At 40.4% G+C, this 23745-nt stretch overlaps 1 protein-coding gene across 5 annotated transcripts in view; it reads right to left on the reverse strand.

The window, feature by feature from the left end:
* Auts2 (activator of transcription and developmental regulator AUTS2) overlaps positions 1-23745 on the reverse strand; it is a 1043762-nt gene that overhangs the window by 766777 nt on the left and 253240 nt on the right. For all 5 annotated transcript variants that reach the window (XM_051204788.1, XM_051204790.1, XM_051204791.1 and 2 more), the window contains exon 2: positions 9446-9658. In XM_051204788.1, the coding sequence (XP_051060745.1) occupies positions 9446-9658 (213 nt within the window). The remainder of the gene's footprint in view (positions 1-9445; positions 9659-23745) is intronic.

Consider the following 23745-nt stretch of genomic DNA (forward strand, 5'->3'; position numbering starts at 1 on the left):
GAATTACTTCATATTCTGTAGCTGAAAATGGACTACAGGTAGATAACTTTGTGTCCTCTTAAGAGAGAAAAATGTACAATTCAACAGGATCCCAAATGCAGTTTCAAATTGTGTTTTTATTTTTAATTGTGCATCTGCATGTGTTGTGGGATATTTTTATTGCCCTCTGACAGTTCCGAGACTGTCCAATAACATTATACCTTGAATCAGGGGGAAAAAAAATCAGTGATGAGCTGACTGGAATTAGTCATAGAGATGTCTGCAATTTGGATAGTGAACACACTGGACTAGAGTTTGAGTGCTCTTGGTTCTGGGACTAGAGAAGAGACTTGTCTCTAGTGGTCTCTCCCACACCCCCCCCAAAAAAAAAAAAACAAAAAAAAACAGGTGCTACTCAGCCTCTCTGAGCTAGCAGGTTTTTACCCCAGCCTCTGACTTCTGAGTTTTACTGATAAATAGGACAATACAGACTTGATTTAAATCTACATATAGCAGCTGCAGCAGAGCTTCACCAGAAGTTCTGTCTCCAAGCTGAACCCTGAGTGGCTGGTGGGGCGACAGACAATAATTAAACTATCAGTAGATTCATGTGCAGCCACTAAGCTTACAGAAGAACATTATGTGTGCATGTCTGTGTGAGAGAATGTGCATTTGCTTTCAGGTGCTCTCGGCGGCCAGGATACCCTGGAGTTGAAGTCTCAGAGGATTTTTAGTGGCCTCACAAGGGTGTTGGGGACTAAATTTAGTTTCTCCCAAAGAGCAGAACACATGACTTTAACCACTGAGACATCTCTCAGCTCCCAAAGTGCAGTTTTAAACTGAAGGAGTTATATTCGACCCTACCCTTGGCAATCACCTGTTCAAGTTCCAAAATGTGTGGTGTTCAGATTTCCTTAGTTTGAGTTTTCTTTATTGATCTAATTTCCACTTTCAGGTCTTAAAGTTTTATTCACTTCCTTCCACTTTTTGTGTTTTCATAAACTTCTTTAAGGGATTCAGTCATTTTCTCTTTAAGAGCCTCTAATGTATATAGAGACATATTGTCCTGGATGCTATTGACTGCGTATTTATACAAGCACACAGGCATGTGGTACTGAAATTTATAATTCCAGGTGCTGAATTTTGGTCTTGGGTTTGCCAGGTGGGTGTTTGTTCCTTGGCTTCTGTTTCCTCTCTGGTTCTTAGGAAGTATAGTAATTGTGTTGTCTGATGGGTGCGGCCACTGGGTATTCTAGAAAAACAGATAAACACTAGGTGTGTCTGTTATTGGGAGCTGACACTAAGGAATGGGGAAGGGCTGGGAGAGGGAGAGAGTTCACAGGAAGGGGAAACCCAGGTGTCCCACCAGGGTGGGTTAGCTAGTCCTCTAGGAATGAGGGCATAGAGTGAAGAAAAGACACAACAGAAGATCTGCTACAGACCTGGAGATGAGAGGGATTTAGAATTGGAGGAATGGGGGGAGAGGTGAATATCTTCCATTAGCTTCCCTGCTTCCCTGCTCAGGATAGTCTGTAGGTTCCCAGGGAGTACCTGGTGGAGCTGGTGGCTTGGGACAAAGCAAGGGGGGGAGTGTTTGGAGGGGACTATCTGGTGGTTCATTGGAGATGGAGACAGGGTGGGGAGTGGGTGGGTCTTAGCACCTAGTATGCTGCTGAGCTAGGGATGAGGCTTGGGGATTGAATTTGAAGGAGGTGGGGATAGGCTAAGTTCTGAAATAAGCCTACTTGTTTCCCTGGCCCAAGCAGCATGTGAGTTCTAGCTGGAGCCTAGAGCTGAAGCCAGGAAACAGGAACAAGGAACAAGGAGATCTGAGATAAAGCAAGGAGTAGGAGGTAAGTGTGGAGAGGAAGATCTATGTGACCCACTGGAGATGGGGAAGGGAGGCTGCAACAGGTGTTCTTTACATAGCTGGGAATAAACCTGGAGGATTGCACTTGGAGTAGGAGAGGTGAAGATAGGCATGTAGCCTACCTGCTTCCCTAGCCAGAGAGTTCACCCTGATTTCTGAAAAGCAAATGAAATCCCAATTAACATTTTAAATGAGATTCTGAAGCATGAGTTGAAATGGTTTAACAGTCACTCCAGGTACCTCCAGGCACTTAGCTATTACAGCAAATTTATGAAAGAGCACATAGCAAAGTTCATATGTCCTTTCATTATGAAACTTCAATCCCAAATTACATCCCTGTTTCAAACACTCCTGTTTCCAGACTTCTGTTGGCTCTGCAGTCACGCTGGATAAATACCTGTGTGGGTTTTGGCCTAGATTTTCACTCAAAAGTAATTAGCAGGTCTCCAGAAATGTGGCTTCAGCTAGATTTGTTTAATATAAGTTTTCCATTATAAGTATTCCTTTGTAAAATAATTTCTACAACAGCTAATATCACAGAATGTTCCAGAGACAGTGTTAGTCATACTAAAATAATGGACAAACCTAGGGTAGCAGTCCCAGCAGGAAAAGGCATTCACTGGACATGCTGCTCCACCAGGAGGGGAGGAAATGCATCACCTGGTCTTACTGAACCAACACTATCCTTGTCTCCAGGTGAAGTCTCCAGGTGAAGTCAACGGGTAATACCTGCATGGGGAGCTAAAGAAACTGCCTGGGATATCTCTAATAGCATCTCTGATTGTAAAGATAGGTACCATGATCAATCTCTGTGATTAGAATCAGTCATAAGTCTGCAGTTTATTATTTGCAATGTAAAAAAAAAAAATCTACTATGTTTAATTCTGTTGCAGTAATTTTTCCAGAGAGGAGAAAAGGCTCCTACCTAATCAGATACTGGGTTACCAGTTAATTCCAAGCTCCACAGTTTTAACAGTATGTATTAACATATAATGTGTGCAATTTGGATTAAAATTTCTTTCTTTAAGGTGGTGCTACACAACACTATCTTCCAAGCCAAACAACTGCCATGGGTCATTTGTACCAGCTTGCAAAAAATCATCAAGGCCAGGCTCACTAACTATGGATTTGTGAAAGTTACTGTATCTCATAAGATGAATGAAAAAGGAAGGCTGGAAAGCTTAAGCAAGTTACAAATGTCTGAGCAAGGTATGTAAAAGATCAAAGTTCAATACTCTGATATAAAATCTCTCCTTACATCAGAAGTGCTTTAGTCTACTTATCATTGTAATTACTAAGATGGCATAAATAACAAACATGGTCATCTAATCCAAGTTTAATTGTTTGGGTTTTGCCTAACTTTTACCTAAATATTATACAGTAGTTGAGTATGACTCTGGTATACCTAACCTTCTAGTTTTCAATAACTATACATAGAAGCTATACTAAGATAGTCACCAGGATTAAAATACAAAGTCACATTAGTCATAGGAGAATATGGGGCATATCTCACTGTTACAATATACTGTAACAGTGGAGATACATCTGTTCTCTTGTTCAGAGAGGTCATGGAGATACTACCTGGCGAGCTGTAACTAGTGTCCAGTCTACAAAGAGGAAGATCAATACAGGAAAAAAATTTCCCTCCATGAACTCCAACCAAGTCATGGTCAAGTAAGGCCTTTGACTTTCCTCACATACATAGAATAACTACTAAAAGGTAGGCTAAAGGAGACAGAGGTTCCTCTATAGTCCAATTGATCCTTTGGACCAGATCCTCAAGTGACCTTGACAATAAATAAACACAAATGTGATTAATTCTGGCTACCTGTGTGTTTTAAATAGCCAGCAACAAGTATGACTATGGAAGAAAATGTTTGGTGTTTCTTTTAACAGTTTAAAGGATCACATTCCCTAGATATTGGACTCAATACCATATGAAAGCTTATTCTGACAACTATTTTTTACTAAATGATTTTACTTTTTGATAAGGCAAAAATGCTTCCCAAACACAGTATATTATGAACTTCCCTAAATCCCAACATTGCAATGTCTTCCTGAAGCCAAGAGAGAGGACCACTAGAAGCCATCTGAGTGAGATTTCACATTGACTATATAAACTTCAACATCCCTCAAGGGTCTAAAACAAATCTTGTGTTCATCACTCTTGGGATCAGCCTTGGAATGGTTATTACTACATGGGACTTTCATGGGAAAGGAAGGCAGATTCTGTCTAAGCTAAGGTAGCCTCTAATACTGTCCTCTACTCCTATTGCCTCTCTACTCCTCTCTATTTCTACAGAAGGGGCTCTAGATGCACTGACTGCAAGAATTCTGTCACAGTATCTGAACTCCCAACAGGAAACTATCTCTTGGACACATACTGCCTAGATTCCACCCTTCTGCCACAGCAAGAAGCAGCTGGAGAAGTTATTTCCCTCTTCCAGGGTGACAAACTCTGAGAGTAGAGGGAGAAACCAGAGTGCCCAGGAACATAGGTATATAAGGAAAACTAGGCAGACTCCTTGAGACTGCAGTTTAATGTCCCCAAAAGGCATAGGGGTGGGTAGCTAGACAAGACAATATGGAAAAGGGGAGCTCGGGGCCTTATAAACTACTGAAGGCATCTTATGTTTAATGGGCTTTCAAATTTAGGCTTCTCCCATTGTCAAAGGATAAATCTGTTACTTTTCCTTTATTCATGGTTTGATCTTCTGTGTTTCCTCATCAATCAATTTTTGTTCATGACAGGGAACACAATTGCCTTGACAACAACGTCCATCACCCCTATTACACCCAGTCTAGCTGAATTAGCAAGCTCCCAGCCAGAAATACCCTGTGTCACAAAAGAAAGAGGGCAGTATTTCCTGCAGAATGATACCTGAGGTTGTTCTCTGGCCTCTAAGTACACTTGCAGCTATAAATGCATGTATCTGTTGTATACCCATACATATCACACATGAATGCATTCATATAACCAAATGATGGCCTCTTGCTTGCTTTACACTACTTCTTCCAGCACAGTTCATACTTCAAAGAACGAACAAAGTAATTAAACACTGATTTAGAACTCCAGTTGAAGCTAACTCAGAGTTCTCCCAATTCTCATCAACATTTCATCATGACTACATTATTTTTAAAACACCTTTCTCTTCTCTGGTCTTTTAAGCTACAAAATGCTACATTTTGAAAGCAGAAATTTCTATGGTCTAGAAGTTAAGACATATATAAGACAGAAAATCAAAGTTTCCTTAATGCTCAGGGGAGGGTTAAGTTTTCCCAAAATGCTCTGTGAGAAGTCATAATTTGACTAGAGGGTTAGGAAACACACAGCTTTGTACTGCTGGGTGGTTACAGTGTGACACAGTTTCCCAATTAAAGAAAGAAGGTCCTATGGAGAGGTACTATTTCCTCTCCACATTCCCACAAGTAAAAACAAGCGTAAAGCACATCCCCTGTGTCATCACCAGTCAAAGAAAACACTTCCAATGTCTGCTCACACCATAAGTGCTCAACAGCTCTACACAGAAGAAAAATCTTCTAAGTACTGTAATTTGCTAGCCTGCAAGCCAAATCACCTCAATCTCCATGAGATTGGCAATGTCTGTTTGTCAATTATGATGGGGCCTGTAGACTACTGACATTCCTTCATAAAGAGGAGGAGTAAGGAGGATCAATGGAACCACACCTGACTCTTCAGCCAATTTGCAGTCATATTTGTATGCAATTCTGCCCATTTATGAGTACTCTCTAGATTTGTGGAGGTACTGCTTCATATGGGCTGGCAAAGGCTAACTAAACAAGGTCCATCTACACAGCCATGGAGAAACCATCATCTATTCTAAGTGAAGACTTTCCAGTGTTGCTGTTTTCAGGTCACCCACACAACCCTTCAATCAGCTTCATAAGTAAATCCAATAAAGTCACTACTTCTCGACAGTGAACTTTGGTGAAATCTGATTTTGGAGGATAACGGTGGACATTGTTCATGTTTTCCAAGGTGGAAAATTTTCGAAACAGCAGGTCACAAAGACATTCACTATTTTGTGTCATGGCAATTTGCTTCTTTGATCAGATTTATTTTTCTGCTCTTTTGAAAATTGGGGACAGTGTTGCTCAAACCTGTAACCATTTGGCAAGGCAGTTACTGATCAAATCTCTTCTAAGACAGTATGTATTTATTGTTAAAAACATAATCCAGCAAATAAGCTAAGTGCCAATTAAAACACTTTCTTTTGACAGAATGGAAATATGTCATAGGAGCTGTGGTTTTATAATCAGACAAGGGGGAAAAAAGCAATTTTGTTTTAGAACTACACCTTTTTCCCCTTCTCTCTTAAGAGTATATAATTGCACTCTAAGAGTGAAAAGATTAGTTGCTTTCAACAGACTTTCAGACAAAAAAAAAAATCCTATTATTTCCTCTCTACTAAAGAGTAATGTCTTCCATAATTACAGGAAAGCCATGTATTAAGTTGCCTGCTCAGGAAGAATCGCCCTAATAAAATGCAAAGTTAATTCACTTTCCTCATGTCAAGAAGGAAGACCAGGTCCTTTCTTCTCATGCCCATTGTCACCTTTAAGTCTTCAGACTGTAACTACCTCAGCCAGAGGCAGTAAAGGACAATCCATTCATTTAAAAACTCCCATCAAGACTCACTTCCAGCTGAGACACTCAGATTCAGTTACTCTACCTGCTAGGAGTCAATGGACAGAATAGGGGACTATGATATGTAGTGGCCTGAAACAATAAAAAAGCAATACCATGTGAGTTCCAAGGATTAAACGTTGAGTCACTGGGGTTGGCAGCAAGGGCCTTTGGCTGCTGAGCCATCTCAATGACTTCTATCTAGTCCTAGAATTCTAAAAATAGTGTCTAACCTTTTACCAATCAATGTTTACATAAGAGAGTATACCTTACCCTACAAATGTTTCTCCCTGTCATTTAAATGTCTTCATAGAGCCATCTCTCTCTCTCTCTCTCTCTCTCTCTCTCTCTCTCACACACACACACACACACACACTAAAACATGTTGCCTTCTTTCGGTCCATTATGGTCTTCCTTCACAGATCTCTATGACACTCTACTTGACAACATTATTGGTGAATTTAAATGATCACAAGACTCAGAAGAAATATCTAAAGAAACCTGCCTCAGAAACTTCATATTCCAGGAAGGCAGAAGCAGAGATTATTTACCAATAGTAAGCATCATGCTAAAATCATTATCAATAACAAGTATTATGCTTTTACCTCAGTTATCAACTTCTCTACTTTCTCTTAATATAAACATAATTAGTGACAAACTAGTACATCCAAGTAAGTACATTCGGGCATAAAGAAAGGGCACAGTAACTCATTGGAATTACAGGTGAAAGGTAGGATTCTTTCTTTGTTATTTGCAAAGCAAGTAAGTACTTTACAAACATAAAACAACTAAAGCTTCGACTTCCAATAACATGAGTACCAAAAGTATCATTTGGCCATTAAGACCAAAAGGCAGCCAAATTCCAGACACATGATCTCAAGTCTTCTATCATGACCACTAATGTTTTCAGAGACAAACCCTGAAACCCCAGGTTTCACAAAAATCGCAAGAAGGACTTTAGGACCAAGAAAAGAAAAGATAAAGGTCAGCAAGGATGACATACCACTTGGCCTCTGCATGGAAGTAAAGTGGTCTTTAGCCTGACAGGGTCAGAAGCAGTCTTACAGCAGGTTGGGAAGTCAATAGGGTCTGGGATAGAGGTGGCAATATTACAGCCTCTCTCCCCTGGTGATTATACTTTCCTAGAAGTTAGGAACACAAATTCCAGAGCAATATCACCTTATATGGACCCCAGTTTTCCCTCACTCTCCCCAACACACACTCACACACACACACACACACACACACACACACACACACACACACACAATCGCCATTAAACTTTGGTTACTATGGAGCTTTCCAACTCTGTACCACTGCTGTGAACACAGATAACCTGCTTCATCTTATGACTTCACCTGGAGCAACTTTTAAGACCAAACGTGTTGTTTGACCACGTTGTTTCTAGAAATATTTATAGGTCATCCTCTCTGCTTCCTATGATATGCAGTTTTCTTCTCTCTATGCACAATCCTTACATCAAATGAAGGAAATATAACATACAGAGAAAATGAGCAAACTGTGAGGGTAGAAAGTTCGTGTCTAAATCCCACATGGCAAGGCATTCGCTGATGAGCTACTTCATCTCTTGTAGCCCCAGTTTCTATCTCCCTAAAGTACACATGGTAATTATCCACAAGGCAGGGTCACTGCATGACTTGCTAGCAGTGCCATTCACTGAAGTCCTGTCACATAGTTATTGCAGATGGTATAACTACTGATAAATGTTAACAACACTACTGACAAGTGAGTTTGCTGGTGCCTTGGGTCATATTTGAGGATGTTTGTTATGTTACAGACCTTCTGTGTTCTCGTTGACACCCATCACTCTCTATGTCTCTAAAAAAGGAATGTCCTTCATTCCTTTTATGACACCAAGCAGTCCATTCTATCCTCTTAGGCCTTTTTTAGCTTTCCAAACCACTAACTGAACATTATCACTCGGAACACACTTCTGAAGTTTTACACAAGTGACTTCAAAGCCAGATGACTATGGTCAACCTGTAAACTTCCCACAGTACAGACTGCATTAGCTCACAGGCAGAGGCTGAGGATTTGTGGTTAGTGGGATGGATGGCATGGTTGTGATGATCTGTGAGGTTTTAGAACCACTGTTTTCTGTGATCTCAGATCTCATACTCTGCAGAGAAATCTCTGCAGACTAGAAATGGCCTGTGCAGCACCTGTTCTGTCGACTACAACTCCCATCTCTGCTCCTTTTTAAGTGACAGTCAATCTCACACAATAGAGTCTCTAAAAGCAAACAAAACGCCCACATGACGCAGGTAACTCTACAGCACAAAAGCAATGGTGCGAAAGGGCACTGCTCTGGACAACTGTTTCTCAGTATCAATCCATCTCATATAGGGATTCCCACAGGCAGAAAGGCTCCTCAAATGCAAAGCATTGTTATTTGCTTGTGGATCATTGTAAGCTAATTATTCACAGGCCAGAGACCACCCCCACAACAACCACAAAGACCCTAAGTCTCATGTTTTCAGAAAGCAATGGTGGCACAGAAGTGGGAACACTGCAGAGCCACTGTCCCCCCAAAATGTCACAGTATGAATTTTATATGAGCCCCTGCTCACACACAGACCACCATTTTTAGCACACCAGAACCCCACGAGGTACAACAGCTATGACCAATTTCCCAGAGCTATCTATCCTCACCATAAAGTTCTCTACAGAAACCAGGCCATCTCCACCATGTAGCCAGCTCCATGTACCAGCAGCTCTACATGGAGCTCTGTTGCATAGCAAACATGGAGTGTTAGTCAAATACAGAGAACACTTCTAGAGTGTGACCCTATTATTTAGAATCAAGCATGTAACTTTATAAAACAATTACCACATCACTGTATTAAGGAAATTGTCCTCCATTTAGAACTACGGAGATGCAGGAGGAGAAAGAAGATCCTAAGAAAGAATGAACCGGACTTGCTCACCTGTCTGAGTCCCTTAGGCAACTTCTTTCTCTTTCCAAGGTGCTGGCAGAGGTTGCGGTCATTTTCTCGATCCGAGCTGTAGTGGTGCGAGTGGCTGAGCCGGCTCTTCTTGGAGTGAAAAGACAAGCCATTGGTAAGAGCTTCTCGTTTCTTCTTGGTCAGGGGAGTCTGCCGCTTCTCCACTCGTTCCTGAGGCTTAACTGCTACATCTTTCTGCAGAAAAAAAAAAAAAAAAAAAGAAAAAAAGAAAAGGAAAAGGAAGTGATGGTTAGAAGAGTATTTAAGGCCACAGCCTAAAGAGACTAAATGAGGAAAAACTGAAAGGATAGATACAGAAATAGTGATCAAATTTCCTGAATCCCAAATGACACCATGATTATGTCAATTATATTCCCTTGTGCTTTGTGTATGCCTATGTGGGAAGATGAGGGTATAGATGTATGTGGGCTTGTGTGTGTGTTTGTGTGTGTGTGTGTGTGTGTGTGTGTGTGTGTGTGCTGACCAGCAAGCCCTGGGACTCCTCCTCTTTTTACCACCTAGTGGTGGGATTTACAGGTGTGAGCACAGCTCTGAGGTCTGGAACTGACTGGAGCAGTGAGGAAATAAAGAAAACACAGCAAATGGACACACAGACGGAAGAACTGGAGCTGAGGACCTCCCTGTGTATTGCCTGGATCTCAATCAAGGAGGACACCCAGTGAAAAGATCTTAAGACACTAAAGTGTTGCCATAAACCCTTGAAAGAGGAAAATGCACAACACTGAACACCAATAATCCCACTGCTTCAGAGTAAGCCAGGAAAACAGTCAGCAATTAAAAATTTCCTTCTAAATACACAAATCCAAGTAGTTAAAATATCAAGACCTATCCAGCAGAATACTTCATTATGAGTGTAACTCAGTTGACAGAGCACTTGTCAACAATGCATAAGGACCTGGTTTCCATTCTTAGTACCATATAAAGCTGGAAGTAATAGTGCATGCCTATAATCCTAGCACTTGGGAGGTAGAGTAGGAGGATCAGAAGTTCAAAGTCATCCTCAGCTACAAAGTGAGTTGTAGCCAGGGTTCTAAGAAATCCTATCTTAAATAAACAAGTAAGAATTAATTTGCCTCACACATTTGGTTTCTTAGGAGACCAGGCCTCCATTCATACTGAAGGTACCTCCAGAAGTGTACTGAAAATTATGTCCAATTCCATACAAATGTAAGTTAATATTTATGAAATTATGCTATTTTTTCAAATTCATTTTCTTTTCCTGTAACATATTTATCAAGGCATTTTCATGACTCTGCAGAATAGGTACTTAGAGGAAAATGGACCCCATGCCAGACGATGATAAGGTCTTAGAAACAGCAGCACAATCACCTGTCCTTCAATTAATACTGAGATTCTCCACTCTGGAGGGTAGGGGAAGGAGGGGAAAGAATCTATGTCCATGTAGACAAAACTTTTAAAATTTTTTCATAACATAATATGAAATAATATTATTCATATATAATATATAAGAGGCTTATACTTTCAGACACTAAAGTTTTCACTTTTCTATATATAGAATTTAGGACTATATAGTCTCTGTTGAAAATCTTGAATAAACTAGGCAACTATATGTTCACTGTATCTATAAACATTTACTGGCTGATAACTCAATGTCCAGTAAAATAATTGCTTAGGTTTTCATTGATTATCTTAAGAAATAGCAAAACTGCCCCATATAAATAAGAGAACCAAACACAGGAGTATAAGAAGATGGATCACTTGCTATACAAGCATTGAGGACCTACATTCTACTTCCCCGAACCCATCTAGAAAGTTGGGTGCAGGGGGGGTCATATCAGCTTCTAACCCTGGTTCTTAGGTGAGGCAGATGAAGGAGGATCCATATACAAGCTCCAAATTCAGTGAGAGGCCCTGCCTCAAGGGAATAAGGTGGAGAGTGAAAGAGCCAAGTGTGATGGATATTCGTGGTTGCCAACAGGACTGTATCTGGAATTAGGTAAAACCCAAACAGCTTGGTACACCTGTGAGGGATTTTTCTTGACTAAACCACTTGAAATGGGGAGATTCATCCTAAAACTGAGTCTTTTGAGGTGGAAAGTTCCACCTTAAATCTGGGCCATGTCTTCTAGTGGCAGCCTATGTAAAGTACATAGAAAAAGGAAGTGCCTGCTTTCGCTGCCTACCCTGTCACAGGCAAGTGTTGTAGAATATTATTATTTTAAGTTATGTTACATTTGTTTAAAGATGTAAAGATGTGTGACTTTTGTTTACACTGCATTTTGTTTAACTATGTGAAGCTGTGATTCTTTGCTAGTCTAAAACACCTGATGGTCCTAATAGAGAGCAGAATGGCCAATAAGGATAGGAGGGGCTGGAAGGCAGAGAATATAAATACAAGGAGAAACCCAGAGGAGCAAGAGAACAAGGAGAGGAGGATGTCAGGGGCCTGCCACCCAGACAGACAGACAGTAAGAAGAAAATTAAGATATACAGAAATAAGAAAGATAAAAGCACAAAGGGAAAAGGTAGGAGGGATATAATTTAAGTTAAAGATGGCAAGAGACAAGCCAAGTTAAGGCCTGGCATTCCTAACTAAGAACAAACCTCCATGTGTGATTTATTTGGGAGATCGGTGGAGGGTTCCTCAAAAAGCCAAAAGAGTAAAGCATTACACTACAAGCAAGTCATTCCTTCCCGAACATGAGAGAGACCACTTCTTGAGGAAACACATCCTGAAAACCGGCTGAGACCTCAAGCTTTTTGGACTGAACAACTGCTGGATTGCTGAACCTTCCTTTAGTAGACAGCCACTGATGAACTAGCTGTACCACGGATGGTAAGTCATTTTAATAAATTACACAGATAGAGAGAGAGAGAGCGCGAGGGAGAGAGTGAGATTGATTCTCTAAGTTCTGTTCCTCTAAAAAACCCTAGTAAATGAAGCATGGCACTCACCTAGTGTCCTCCTCTAGTCATGCACATAGAACAGCTGAGTACAAACCACAAAAACACTGATTATAAATCAATCAATAAAATGTGATATAAATCTATCAGTATTCAGAACAATTGCATGACTTCATGCATAGGGAATGTGAATACATCAACCTACCATCAAACCATCAGTGGCAATTAATTTAAGAAACCCCTTAAAGAAACATGGCTACTCTGAACACTACTGCTGAATGGGGGCGGGGAAACAGTCCAGATTATAAAAGAACAGTTTGGGATCAATGAGCAGCAATTTCAAAGGCTTGTTAATTCGTTAGTTGACTAGGCAAGCAGTTGCCGGGGGAGACAGTCCATCAGAATTACCTGCAGTGCTTTTACAAAATGACTACACTTCTCATTCTGCAAGGGAAGCATTTAGCAAATGAACGAGAAAGGTGGCAGCACATGCCACTTGAAAACATGCCACTTGGCAGAAGGATTATTGTAAACTAAAGGTACTTGAGAATCAGCAGATTCAAGAGGGACACTCTGCCCTCGCTTAGCCAATCGAAAAGCCTTCTCCCCACAGGGGGAAGGAAGAAAAGATGAGTGTGAGATGCCTGGCATACAGTGGGAAAGTGGGAATTCCGAAATTCAGTCATGGCAGGGGAAGAGGGTATGTATACAAATACGTGTGGGCAAAATACCTCTTAACTTAAAGCTTTAATATCCCCAAGATTTTGGATTTGTCTCTAAAACAGCCACCCCTCTTTAGCCGCTAAGTAAGCATCCAGAGGTTGTGTCACCTTTGAAGGGTTTTTATTGTTGTTTTGAAACTGTCTCAATTAACCCAGGCTGGCTTGAAATTTACTGGGTCACTGAGGAGGATGACCCTGACTCATGATCCTCCTGTTTCTACTTCCTAAGTGCTGGGATGACAGCCAAGTGTCCCCAAGCTTGGTTACTCCTTCAAGTCTTTTTATTTTCCTTTAGTGGCTGCTGTTTATGTGTAAAATACATGCCATTCTCCTATTAATCTATTTTAGGACAATTTAATTCTCAGGCTCAGACTATGAGACCCTAAGAAGCCAGAGATAAATCTGCCCCACCTGGGGCAAACCCTGAGAGGAGGCTGCAAGTGAGAAGTCTGATAAATCTGCTTAAGGGTATTCATTCATTCCCAGCGGCCAAAGCCTGGCTGTGAAGTAGAAAGATTTAGACACATCTCCTGGCAATAGAGGGGGTAAGTGCACCAGCCATGTACAGAGGAATCAGTTCGGTGAATGTTTGAAATTATGTGATTTTTAGGTCACTGGAGATGAAGGGCGGGATGACAGGAGCAGATCCATTCAGAGGCTCAGACACTGATGAAGCAAAGCAATTTCCTTCTGTGCCAGCCCTCTTCAGAACAGGTGATGGTGATCTTCTTGACTTCCCCTTCTCCCAAATTACAATCTTCTGCCCAAGGCTTCCTCTACTACTCCTGAATTTCAAAATGAGAAGGTTCAGTGTTGTGCAAACTCACAGAGGCTAAAAGATTGCACAAGAAACACAATGCAGGCTGAGGGGCCCCATTTGCTGATTACAGATGAAGTAGAGATGATGGGAAATAAGAGCACAATTTGCCTGCCTTGCAGAAAATGGCTTCTGGAAAGGGTATCCATCTGGTGTTTCCAATCACATTAATCTGAAGACAGTCCATTGCTGGCAGGATGGCTGTGAGGTGAGCCTGTGTGCGTCCAAGTGTGGGCCCACATGGAAAATAAGGAAGAGTTCAATCAGAACATATGATCGGAGATACTTGACCTCCAGGACTGTTCTAGTTTCCTTTTAGTTGCTGTGATATACACCAAGATAAAAAGCAAGTTAAGGGGTGTGTGTGTGGGGGGGGGATATTCTGCTCACATTTCCAGGTTGCAGTTCACCATTGTGGGAAGTCAAGGCACGAATTCAAAGTAAGAACCAAGGAGAAACAAGGCCTGCTGGCTCCATTATAAGTTCATGCTTAACTGGCTCCCTTACTCAGCCAGGGACACAACTACCCCCAGGGGGCCTGGGCCCACCTAAGTAAATTACAAATCAAGACATTCTCTCACATTAGTAACACAGGCTGATCTGATCTAGGAAATCCCTCAGCAGAGGTTTCTCTCAGATGACCCTGGGCTGGGTTAAGTTGACAATCATAGCTATGTAGAGCAGTGAACAAAGAAGTGAAGAAAAAAAATGAAGAGATGCTCTTCCAGTTACCATCAAATGACATTAATGATTATTTTCCATTATTTTAGTCTGTTGGGACTTTGGTTGGTTTACTATGAGATACTGTTCTTGTTTTCTGAATGGCTTTGGAAACTATTTATTTCATCAATGCCCCTGGGCCAAAGAGCTGCAAAGGTCTAACATGGTAAGTGAAGAGGTTTTTGGGATTTGTTTTTGTTGTTGTTGTTAAACTTCATTGCTTTCATGATTTTATGTCATTATATTCATATTACGCTCGCTACACTTTGGAGTTTTAAACAAATAAAGTTAATGAACAGATGCTCAGGGCCTCCATATTTTAGTGAATGGAAATGTTCAGAAAAAAATGTTAAATATCTAGTACAGTATTTAAAAATTAATCTCTGCCATATACAGTGGCACACAGATGTAATCTCTATACTTGCTAGGTGGAGACAGGAACATCAGGAGTTCAATGTCTAAATGTGACCCTGTGAAAACATACATACATACATATCTCTAAATATTCATATCTTTAAAAAAACAGGGGTTCAAGAGAGCATGAGAACAAAAATTCCTAGCAATGATATAAATGCTAGCATTTAGGTGGCAGAGATGGGATCCTTGGATACAAAGAGACTAGGTACACTGGATGAATCCTCAAAATCTAGGGTTAAGTCAGAGTACCCTGCCTCAATAACATCTTCATGTAATCAAGGAAGACACTGTTGTCAATTTCTGGAGTCTACATGCCCACTCATACATGAGCATGCATGTCTATATACAAACATGTTCACATTTCACCATGTGCACATGCACACACATATACATAACATGTATGCATGCATGCATCTCTGAAACCCCCAAATCAATAATATGCTTGCTACTTGCTATATACTCTATGTAATCTGTTGGGAATACCAAACAAGTTTCCGAAACCAAAGATGCTCAACCACAGCAGAAGAGAAATCTATGAATATTTATTGGGGGTTAGGTGAGCACTAGGCAGGATGCTCTGCACTGCCACCTTTCACACTGAACAGAAAGAAGTGCATTACCTGGCTGTACATAAGTCGAAAAACAAGCATCAATAGAAAAGAAGACAAATGTGATTCTTTTGTTGTTTCTATTTTCGAGACATTTCTCTGCGTAACAGCCCTAGCTGGCCTGGAATTCACTCTATAGAGCAAGCTGGCCTTGAACCCACATAGAGTTGCCTACCTGTCTCCCAAGTGCTGGAATTAAAGGCATGTAGAATCATAAATGTGATTCTACAGAGAAGTCTTTCAATTTTTAATTTATGCATATGTGTGAGTACATGCTATATTTGTACAGTGCCTTTCTAGGCCAGAAGAGGACACTGAATCCAATGGAAGTAGAATGGCAGGTAGAAATAAACCACCCAACATGGATGCTGGGAATGAAATTCAGGTCCCTAAAAGAGAAGAAAATGTTCTTAGCTTCTGAGCCAGCTCTGCAGCCTTAAAAATAATAGTCCTTTTCAAAACAGCCCTACAGACTACAGCTAGGATATCTGAATCTTCTTCGAATCCCCCAAGACAGCGCCCCTTACCAGCAGGAAGTAGTTTGGAAAGAACGACGCCCAAATTCCCAAATATTGTGTATAAATGTTTGTTTTCATTTAATTGGACTTTGTTATATAAAATTAAATAAAAAATACTCTATATGCATAAAAAAAATAATAGTCCTTTTAACAAATGGTAGTGAACTGCATTAGTTGCATGCAAATAGTTTTAATCCACACCTTGATCTAATTGGAAAAAAAAAGCCTCTGTATAATTCCTTAAAAACTTAATTACAATTAGAAAAATTCTCGAGGTAAATATCATAGAAAAATTCATATAACCTCGAGTTAGACAAAGATGTTTTTGTTGTGGTACAAAAATTACCATTCACACAAAGATAAACTGACAAATCAAAAATTAAAACTTCTGTTTTTCAAAGGCTTTTTTTGAAGGTTGTGGAAATTGCTCAGTGAGAGTGTGTCCTGCTATTCTAGAGGTTCAATTTGGTTCCCAACACCCATACTGGGTGGTTCACAGCCACCTGTAACTCCAACTCCAGGACAGTCACTTCTGGCCTCCACAGGCACCTGCTCTCTTACACACATACTCTCACCACACACACACACACACACACACACACACACACACACTCTCTCTCTCTCTCTCTCTCTCTCTCTCTCTCTCTCTCAGTATGTGATCACTGTTAAAATATGAAGATTTGCAATATTATACGGAAGTATTTCCAAAATGTTTCTCTGATTAAGTTTGTACTCAAAATACAAAAACATCAATTAAACTTTTAACTTTGGTCAAAGAATTGAACAGATAATTTTATGTGTCTAAAGAACAGACAATAGAACAATAACTATATCCAACATCAATAGGTGAATGCAACCTAAAATGACAATGAAAGATACATAAAATAGAATGGTTGAAATGAGAAACAATGGAAAGCGTGGGTGTGAACAGTAAATAAACACTGGTTCAAAGTGTGGTACCATCACAGGAGGGGTGAAAAGATAATACCAAAGGAGCTAAGGAGGGAGAGGCAGAGAAGAGGGAAAAGTAAGGGAAGAAAGAAGACACAAAAACAGACACCAAGTAGCTCTCCTAAGCTTAGTTATAGGATGAGAACACATCTATCAGCTTAAGGGAGATTTTTGCACTGTGAACTGAAAACGCTAGCAGTCTCTCATTCCTATAGATAATTGAGAGTTGGCTGCCTTTAGCCCTTAACACACTCAAAGTGGTTGAGTCCCTGGCAACCAGATGCTATTGCTTAAAACAGTTTAGGCTCTCAGCCCTGAAGGAGTCCTAAAATTGGATTACAGTCCCTCCAGATAATCTGAGAAATACAGCATGACGAAAAGGAAACCTTAAAAAAAAATTAACTCCTCTGTAACAAGTAGCACTCTGCAAGCTGAGAGTAGCATGACCAAGGGCAGAAAATCTCATCAGTGAGGGCTTAAGGGCAAGAATATATACAAAGAACCAAAGAAGCCACACGAAAAAAAAAAAAAAAAAAAAAAAATATATATATATATATATATATATATATATATATATATATATATAGAGAGAGAGAGAGAGAGAGAGAGAGAGAGAGAGACCAGGGCAAGCCAGAGGAACAAGGCACATGGCATAGTTCTCAAACCTCTCTGAGGGCAAAGCCAGACTTCCCACCTTTACAGAGCAAAACATTCAGATTCCCCACTGGGATTTTGCACATTCCAATCTAATCCACTAAAATCTTTCAGATGTGTAACCTTAGTGATGACCTGCAATTAGCCATTGTTGATTCTATTGTGTTGTATTATTTTGACAGTAGGGTCTCATGTATCCCAGGACCGGCCTAAAATTATATGTAGTTGAAGATGTCTTTGAACTGACCCTCCTGCCTCCACTTCCCAAGTGCTAGGATTACAGACATGGTTTAAGAAGTATTAGGAATGGAACTTAAGGTTCTATGCATGCTTCTATTTTTCAAAGACATTTGGATGCTAATCAGATATGCGAGAAGGTACTCCATACTACTAGCCATCAGAGATAGGCAATCACAGTAAGATGGGTGTTATTAAAAAGACAAAAATCTGGCTATGAGTCTGTGAATATAATATTTTCAATCGTGAATTGTGAAGTGTATAGACACAACAAAGTCCTGTCATGGATGAAACTTTTAAAGGGGTTCTATTAGGTTTAATTTAGTTAATTTAGTCTTGGTGCTGTGCCCCAATAAGAAACAATAGCAACAGCAAAAACACTGTAGGAAGATAGGGTTTATTTTGACACATGGTTTAGTTCACTATGACGGCAGGAGTGTGAAGCTGGTGGTCCCATGGAATCCACTAACAGAAAACACAGCAAGATGAACACCAGAACTCAGCTCCCTTTCTCCTTTTAATTCAGTCTAGGACTCCAGCTATTTACATTTAGGGTGGGTTTTCCTGTATCGGTTAACCCCATCTGGAAACTGCCTCCTACACATGCTCAGTGGTATTTCCTGGGTGACTCTATATCCAGTCAAATGACAATGAAGATTAACCACCACATCTGTCAAGCAATTATTAAATAATTTCTGTTAACTTCTTACTTTCCAGAACTATGGCCACTGGAGTTGCACAGGTGGAGGGGTACAGATGGTTCCTGCTCCATGAGCCACTATTGCATTCTATCTCAAATGCATTTTAATTGGCTTCAAGGTAGAAGGGGGAGAGTGAGAGAGCAATGTATTTCACGCATATAAATCTAGAGTCCTTTATCAGAGGATCTCTTATGCTCTTAAAATTCCCTAAGGTTATTACCTTGAGAAGCTATTCATCACACAGAAAATGCTCAATATATGCAGCTTGAAGCCCACGGATTCGGAATTTCTTCTAGGTAGTGTTTTCCAGCCCTTTTAGCAACTGACATTTCTCTTATCTAGATGTACTTCACAAGCCTTTGCCCTAATTGTGCTATAACTGGAGTTATAGATAAGAATTTACTAGTAAAATGTTTTTTCTGTAACTAGTAACATTTTTATGTTTCTCATTGAAGAGCCTAGTTAACTTTATGCAGCAGACAATGTCATTGTCATTTTATAACTGAAGGAGCAGAAACATGGGAAGCAAATGACTACTCAAAGAAAGACCATCAATCATTGTCAATACACATAGTAGTTAGTTCCCATGGATTAAAACCTATGTTCTTTCTCAAATTCTGGATCATAACAGACCTACTTATAACTTTTAGGAGTATGGACTTTTGCTTGAGGAAATTTTATAACTAGTTTAGGATTAGAACCTTGCAAAAATATCCTGTTCACCTCCCCACATGTAATTACAGAAAGGCTATGCATCCTAGTCAAGCACAGAACTCTTCCTAGCTCAATACAGCAATAAACAAATCTAAAAAGTAGTAGTAAAGGCTTTGGCTTTGAGATGAAACTGACATTTTATTCCAGTGGTGAGAATTAGCAGAGAATTAGGTATTTCTGACCTTAATAATAAAATAAAAAAAAAAAAGCTATGCAAAAACTCAAGACACTGAGTCTGAAACACAATACTGCTGTGACTTTGTAATTGTTAATGGGTAACAGTGATTCTATAAATACCCACAAGTGCAAAATGTTAACCCCACTCCTACCCCATTAGCACACATTGCTAATGCCCCATTACTAAATGAGACATACAGAGAATAGTCACAGAAAGTTCTCCAAGTCTTGGAGCTTATTTCCACAGTTCCAACTTATGACTCTATACTTTTTTCTGCCCCCATCCTTTACCCCTCAGGTCTTCTATTTCAGGACTTCACAGACAGAATCTTGTTCCTTTAACATCACATAGCTAAAAATAAAAGTGAACTACATATTTGCATTGAAAAAAAAAACTATTGAGGATGGACTCAGTGATCAGAGACCCAAAACTGAACAATGCCTTGAGGTATGTCTGCAATGAGAATAAAGTAGGCTCAATGCCTTGAGGTATATCTGTGATGAGAATAAAGTAGGCTCTGCAATCATGGTAGATGGACCAGCCTTCCACTTTGTACTATATGGCTTAACAGAGGAAATACAGTGTCAGCCTGCCTGAGAGCACCAGATGCTAACTCTAAAGCAATTAGTTCATATACAGAGGACCAGACTGTTTCTTGGGACAAGCCAAAGGTTTGTGTCTATATTAAGGATTCCTACAGATAGATTTTGTGATATTTAGATACGTATTGATTCTATCAGATTTGATAATGGAATCAATCTTTCCCTTCAGGGGCTCTGGGTTAATGGCAAAGTTTATTAAACTGCAGGCAGTCATTCAGAAAAGATCAATAAAGACATGATTACAGGGTAACCAGAGGATTAAACTCCAGATTTATCACAAAATTAAACTGAATTAAATGTTCTCTGATAGCTCTTGAAATGCTGTCAATACTTTTAACTCATAATCTATGCTCTTTCTGTGTTTACCTAATAGGCAATGGGGATGTCTGATTTGAGAAAATGATTGGTACACAAAAACATGAGTCACAGAGAGTTGCTAAAAATATTGAGAGTCGCCTTTGGAAAGCCATCTGTAATAGCTGACTGCTTTGAACTTATCGGAGTTTGGAGTTGCCATGTGCAGACACCATTCTGCTAGTCCCTAAAGTCTATCAACAATACATCCACAAAGGTCTACCTATATATTTGAAACTGTGCTCATGGATTATATATAATTTCCTCCTATTTTCACAAGGAAGCTTGTGCCATGACACCAGTCCTTGGTTCCATGAGGAAAGAAGACTGGATGTCACCAGGATGCTGGGAAAATCAAAACATCCATCTCCACCCTGGGAGGATGCATCATGCCCTTACAAAACCAGCCAAGTACATTCATAAAGGTAAAAACCCAATCCTACCTTGTGAAAAGCAACCACTCATTGAAGGAACTGTCAGCTTCACATACATGCTTCATCAGTAGGGAAGTCAATATGTGACAGCTGTTAATGCTGACATCAATACCACACTGAGTGAGGTGATGATAAAGGCCTGTAATGATAAAGGCCAGGCCTGCTGAGGCTGGGTAGGGGTGTACTTGAGCATATACAAAGGTTGTTCAGGAAATAAGTTTGGGGACAAAAACTGAGCCTGTGACTTAAGCTTTATTTTGGATGGAGGCTTTCTATTTTCATGTCCAGTTTCTCTTTTGTAGCTAGGACACTGATACTTCCAGATAACATAGGCCCAGTCCTACCCTACCTTGATTGTCAAGACTCTGTTGGCTTCTAATCCCAAATGACAGTTGTGTTGTCCCATAGGGGAAAAGGTAGGCTGCAATCAAGATGATGAGCTGAAAGCACCCTGAAATTTTCTTATTTCCCTCCCCAGGATACTGACTGTATTAGTAGTCACTTCCTTTCCCAGCATCATCAAACCATACATCCTTGATGAGCTGAAGGATGACCCTAGATGTGTTTGCGTTCCTGAACAATGGAGTCACCCTGCCTGAAGGGAAGCACTTGATCTCCATCTCCCAACTGAAAGTTACTTGATATACTCAAACACACAGCTTCTTCACAGCAAAGAGATGCTAAGTTTCCAAGAATATCCCACATCAACAAGCTATCCCAAGGAAAAGGAAAGCTTCAGGACTGTTGTCCTGTTCTCCAAGACACTCCTTCTGTGTCTTTACTCATGATGGCCCTGCCCCAAGTTAGTGCTCTTCTAGTAGTCTATCCAGGTCCAAGGACTGACGTTGCCACTTACAATTCCTCCTATATCACTTCTCTGTTCAATAATACATAAATTAATACAATGTCTGTCAAGATCAAGGTTTTATTACTTTCTTGTTTTTAAAGGCTGCAGCATGATAGGCAACAAGCTGGCCAGGGACTCACTATGTATCAGGCAATGAACTTGACCTACTGATCCTCCTGCCAGGACCTCTCTGGTGAGTGCTGGGAATCCTGGCATGCACTACCACACTTCCTTTATAGGGTACTAGGAATGGAATCCATGCCTTTATGCATTTTAGGAAAGCACTCTACTAAGGAAGCCACAACGCCAGACCCAAAGTTATTCCTAGTAATAACTTCCCAGGCCATCTGGGCAGTCTGAGGACCTGATGGAGACCTACATGGCTTCACAGTCCACATTCTCACAAGGGTGAGAAGGAATCAGAAGCCTGAAGGACTGTCTAAGCTCTGCGGTTGAAAGCTCATTGTTTCCAGACCTATACTTTGTTTGTCTGCTTGTTTGCTTACAAATAAAAGCAAATCGCTTGGCCTATTAACTTGAAATAATGCAAACAAAATACCTTTAAAATCCTTTTCAAATACTCAGACTATATAAATTTCCAGCACGTCTTCATGTCTTCCCAAACCTTCTGTGATTTATGGGACACACAAACAAGAAAAAAAATCACAAGAAAAACAGAAAAGTGGGTTGGTGGGGGATACGGCACAGAGGCAAAAAGGCATTATCCCATGGAATGGAAGGATGGAAAACTTCTGGAAAGTTTGGAATGGAGGAAATTAACAATTTGTACTCTTGATAGATCAGATACTTATAAAAGCCACCATGTTAACTATCCCAAGAGGGAGGCGAGAGGGACACAAAAGAGCTGTTGCTGTTACTTCTATCATTAATCTCCTCTCAACTGATTTACTCCTGCTGGCTTCCCCAGTGAGATATTTGTATGTTTCCAAAAAGAAAATAGATGCAAGTCACAGTTAAGCATGGAAAAAGGAAAAGAAAATCACCTGCATGTTGGCTTCCAGGAGCCTGACAGCAACACCCATACACCCACAAGAGCACACATATACATACACCACAGAGGGGTTGTTGAGCTCCACCAGGGAACCCCACAATCCCACACCTGGCTTAATGGACAAGGGGCAGATGGGAAAAATGGAGGGGGGTAACCCTCCTCCCAGCTGAGTACTGACACATACAGTACGGTTTGGGAGGCAACTTTATGTGCTCTTAGTAGTAGATTAATGAATGTAATTACCTAGCATTGTGGCTGTGAATGCTGCAAAAACTATAATTTATAGAGCGCTGTAAAGTTCTAATGTGTTTTTATGTCCATAAGCTGCTTAGCCATAATCTAATGCATTTGTACAAGAACTGCCTAAGTGGCTCTCAGCTGAACAGTGAACACAAGTGTCTGAACCTTCGTGATTCTACCCGTACGTCTTTATAACCCAGCCCTGTGTGGTGAGCGTCTGAAGAAAACAGCTGCTGAATTATACAAATAATTCTAGAGCCAATGAAAGGCTCTCTGCCTCTCTCACCAGGAGGAACGTTTCTGGCTGACAGAGGGCTGTAGGCTTTAATTAAATGCTGGAGTGGGTTCCCAATACACATTTGGTGGTTACATTTTCTTTCTCCACACTCTCACCTAGACCTGTAGCCCCTTAGTCCTCTTCAGAGGCAGTAAGAGAACTGAATAAAGATATTTTAAATGTAAAGGGAAAAATTTTCTTTTACTAATTAAAAAATGTCTTCCACCTTGGAAAAAGGTGCACCATTTCTGATTGCTTAAAAGCAGTGACAGAAAGAGAGAACAAAGACAAGGTCACCTTAACAACTCTGACATCTTCAGCAAACTGCCCATCAAAGCCATCAGTGGGCTGAAACATCTTAGTGACTGGATACTCACAATGAAGTTGGAGTGG

This window comes from Phodopus roborovskii, unplaced genomic scaffold (assembly GCF_943737965.1).
Source record: "Phodopus roborovskii unplaced genomic scaffold, PHOROB, whole genome shotgun sequence".
NCBI classification, from domain to species: Eukaryota; Metazoa; Chordata; class Mammalia; order Rodentia; family Cricetidae; genus Phodopus; species Phodopus roborovskii.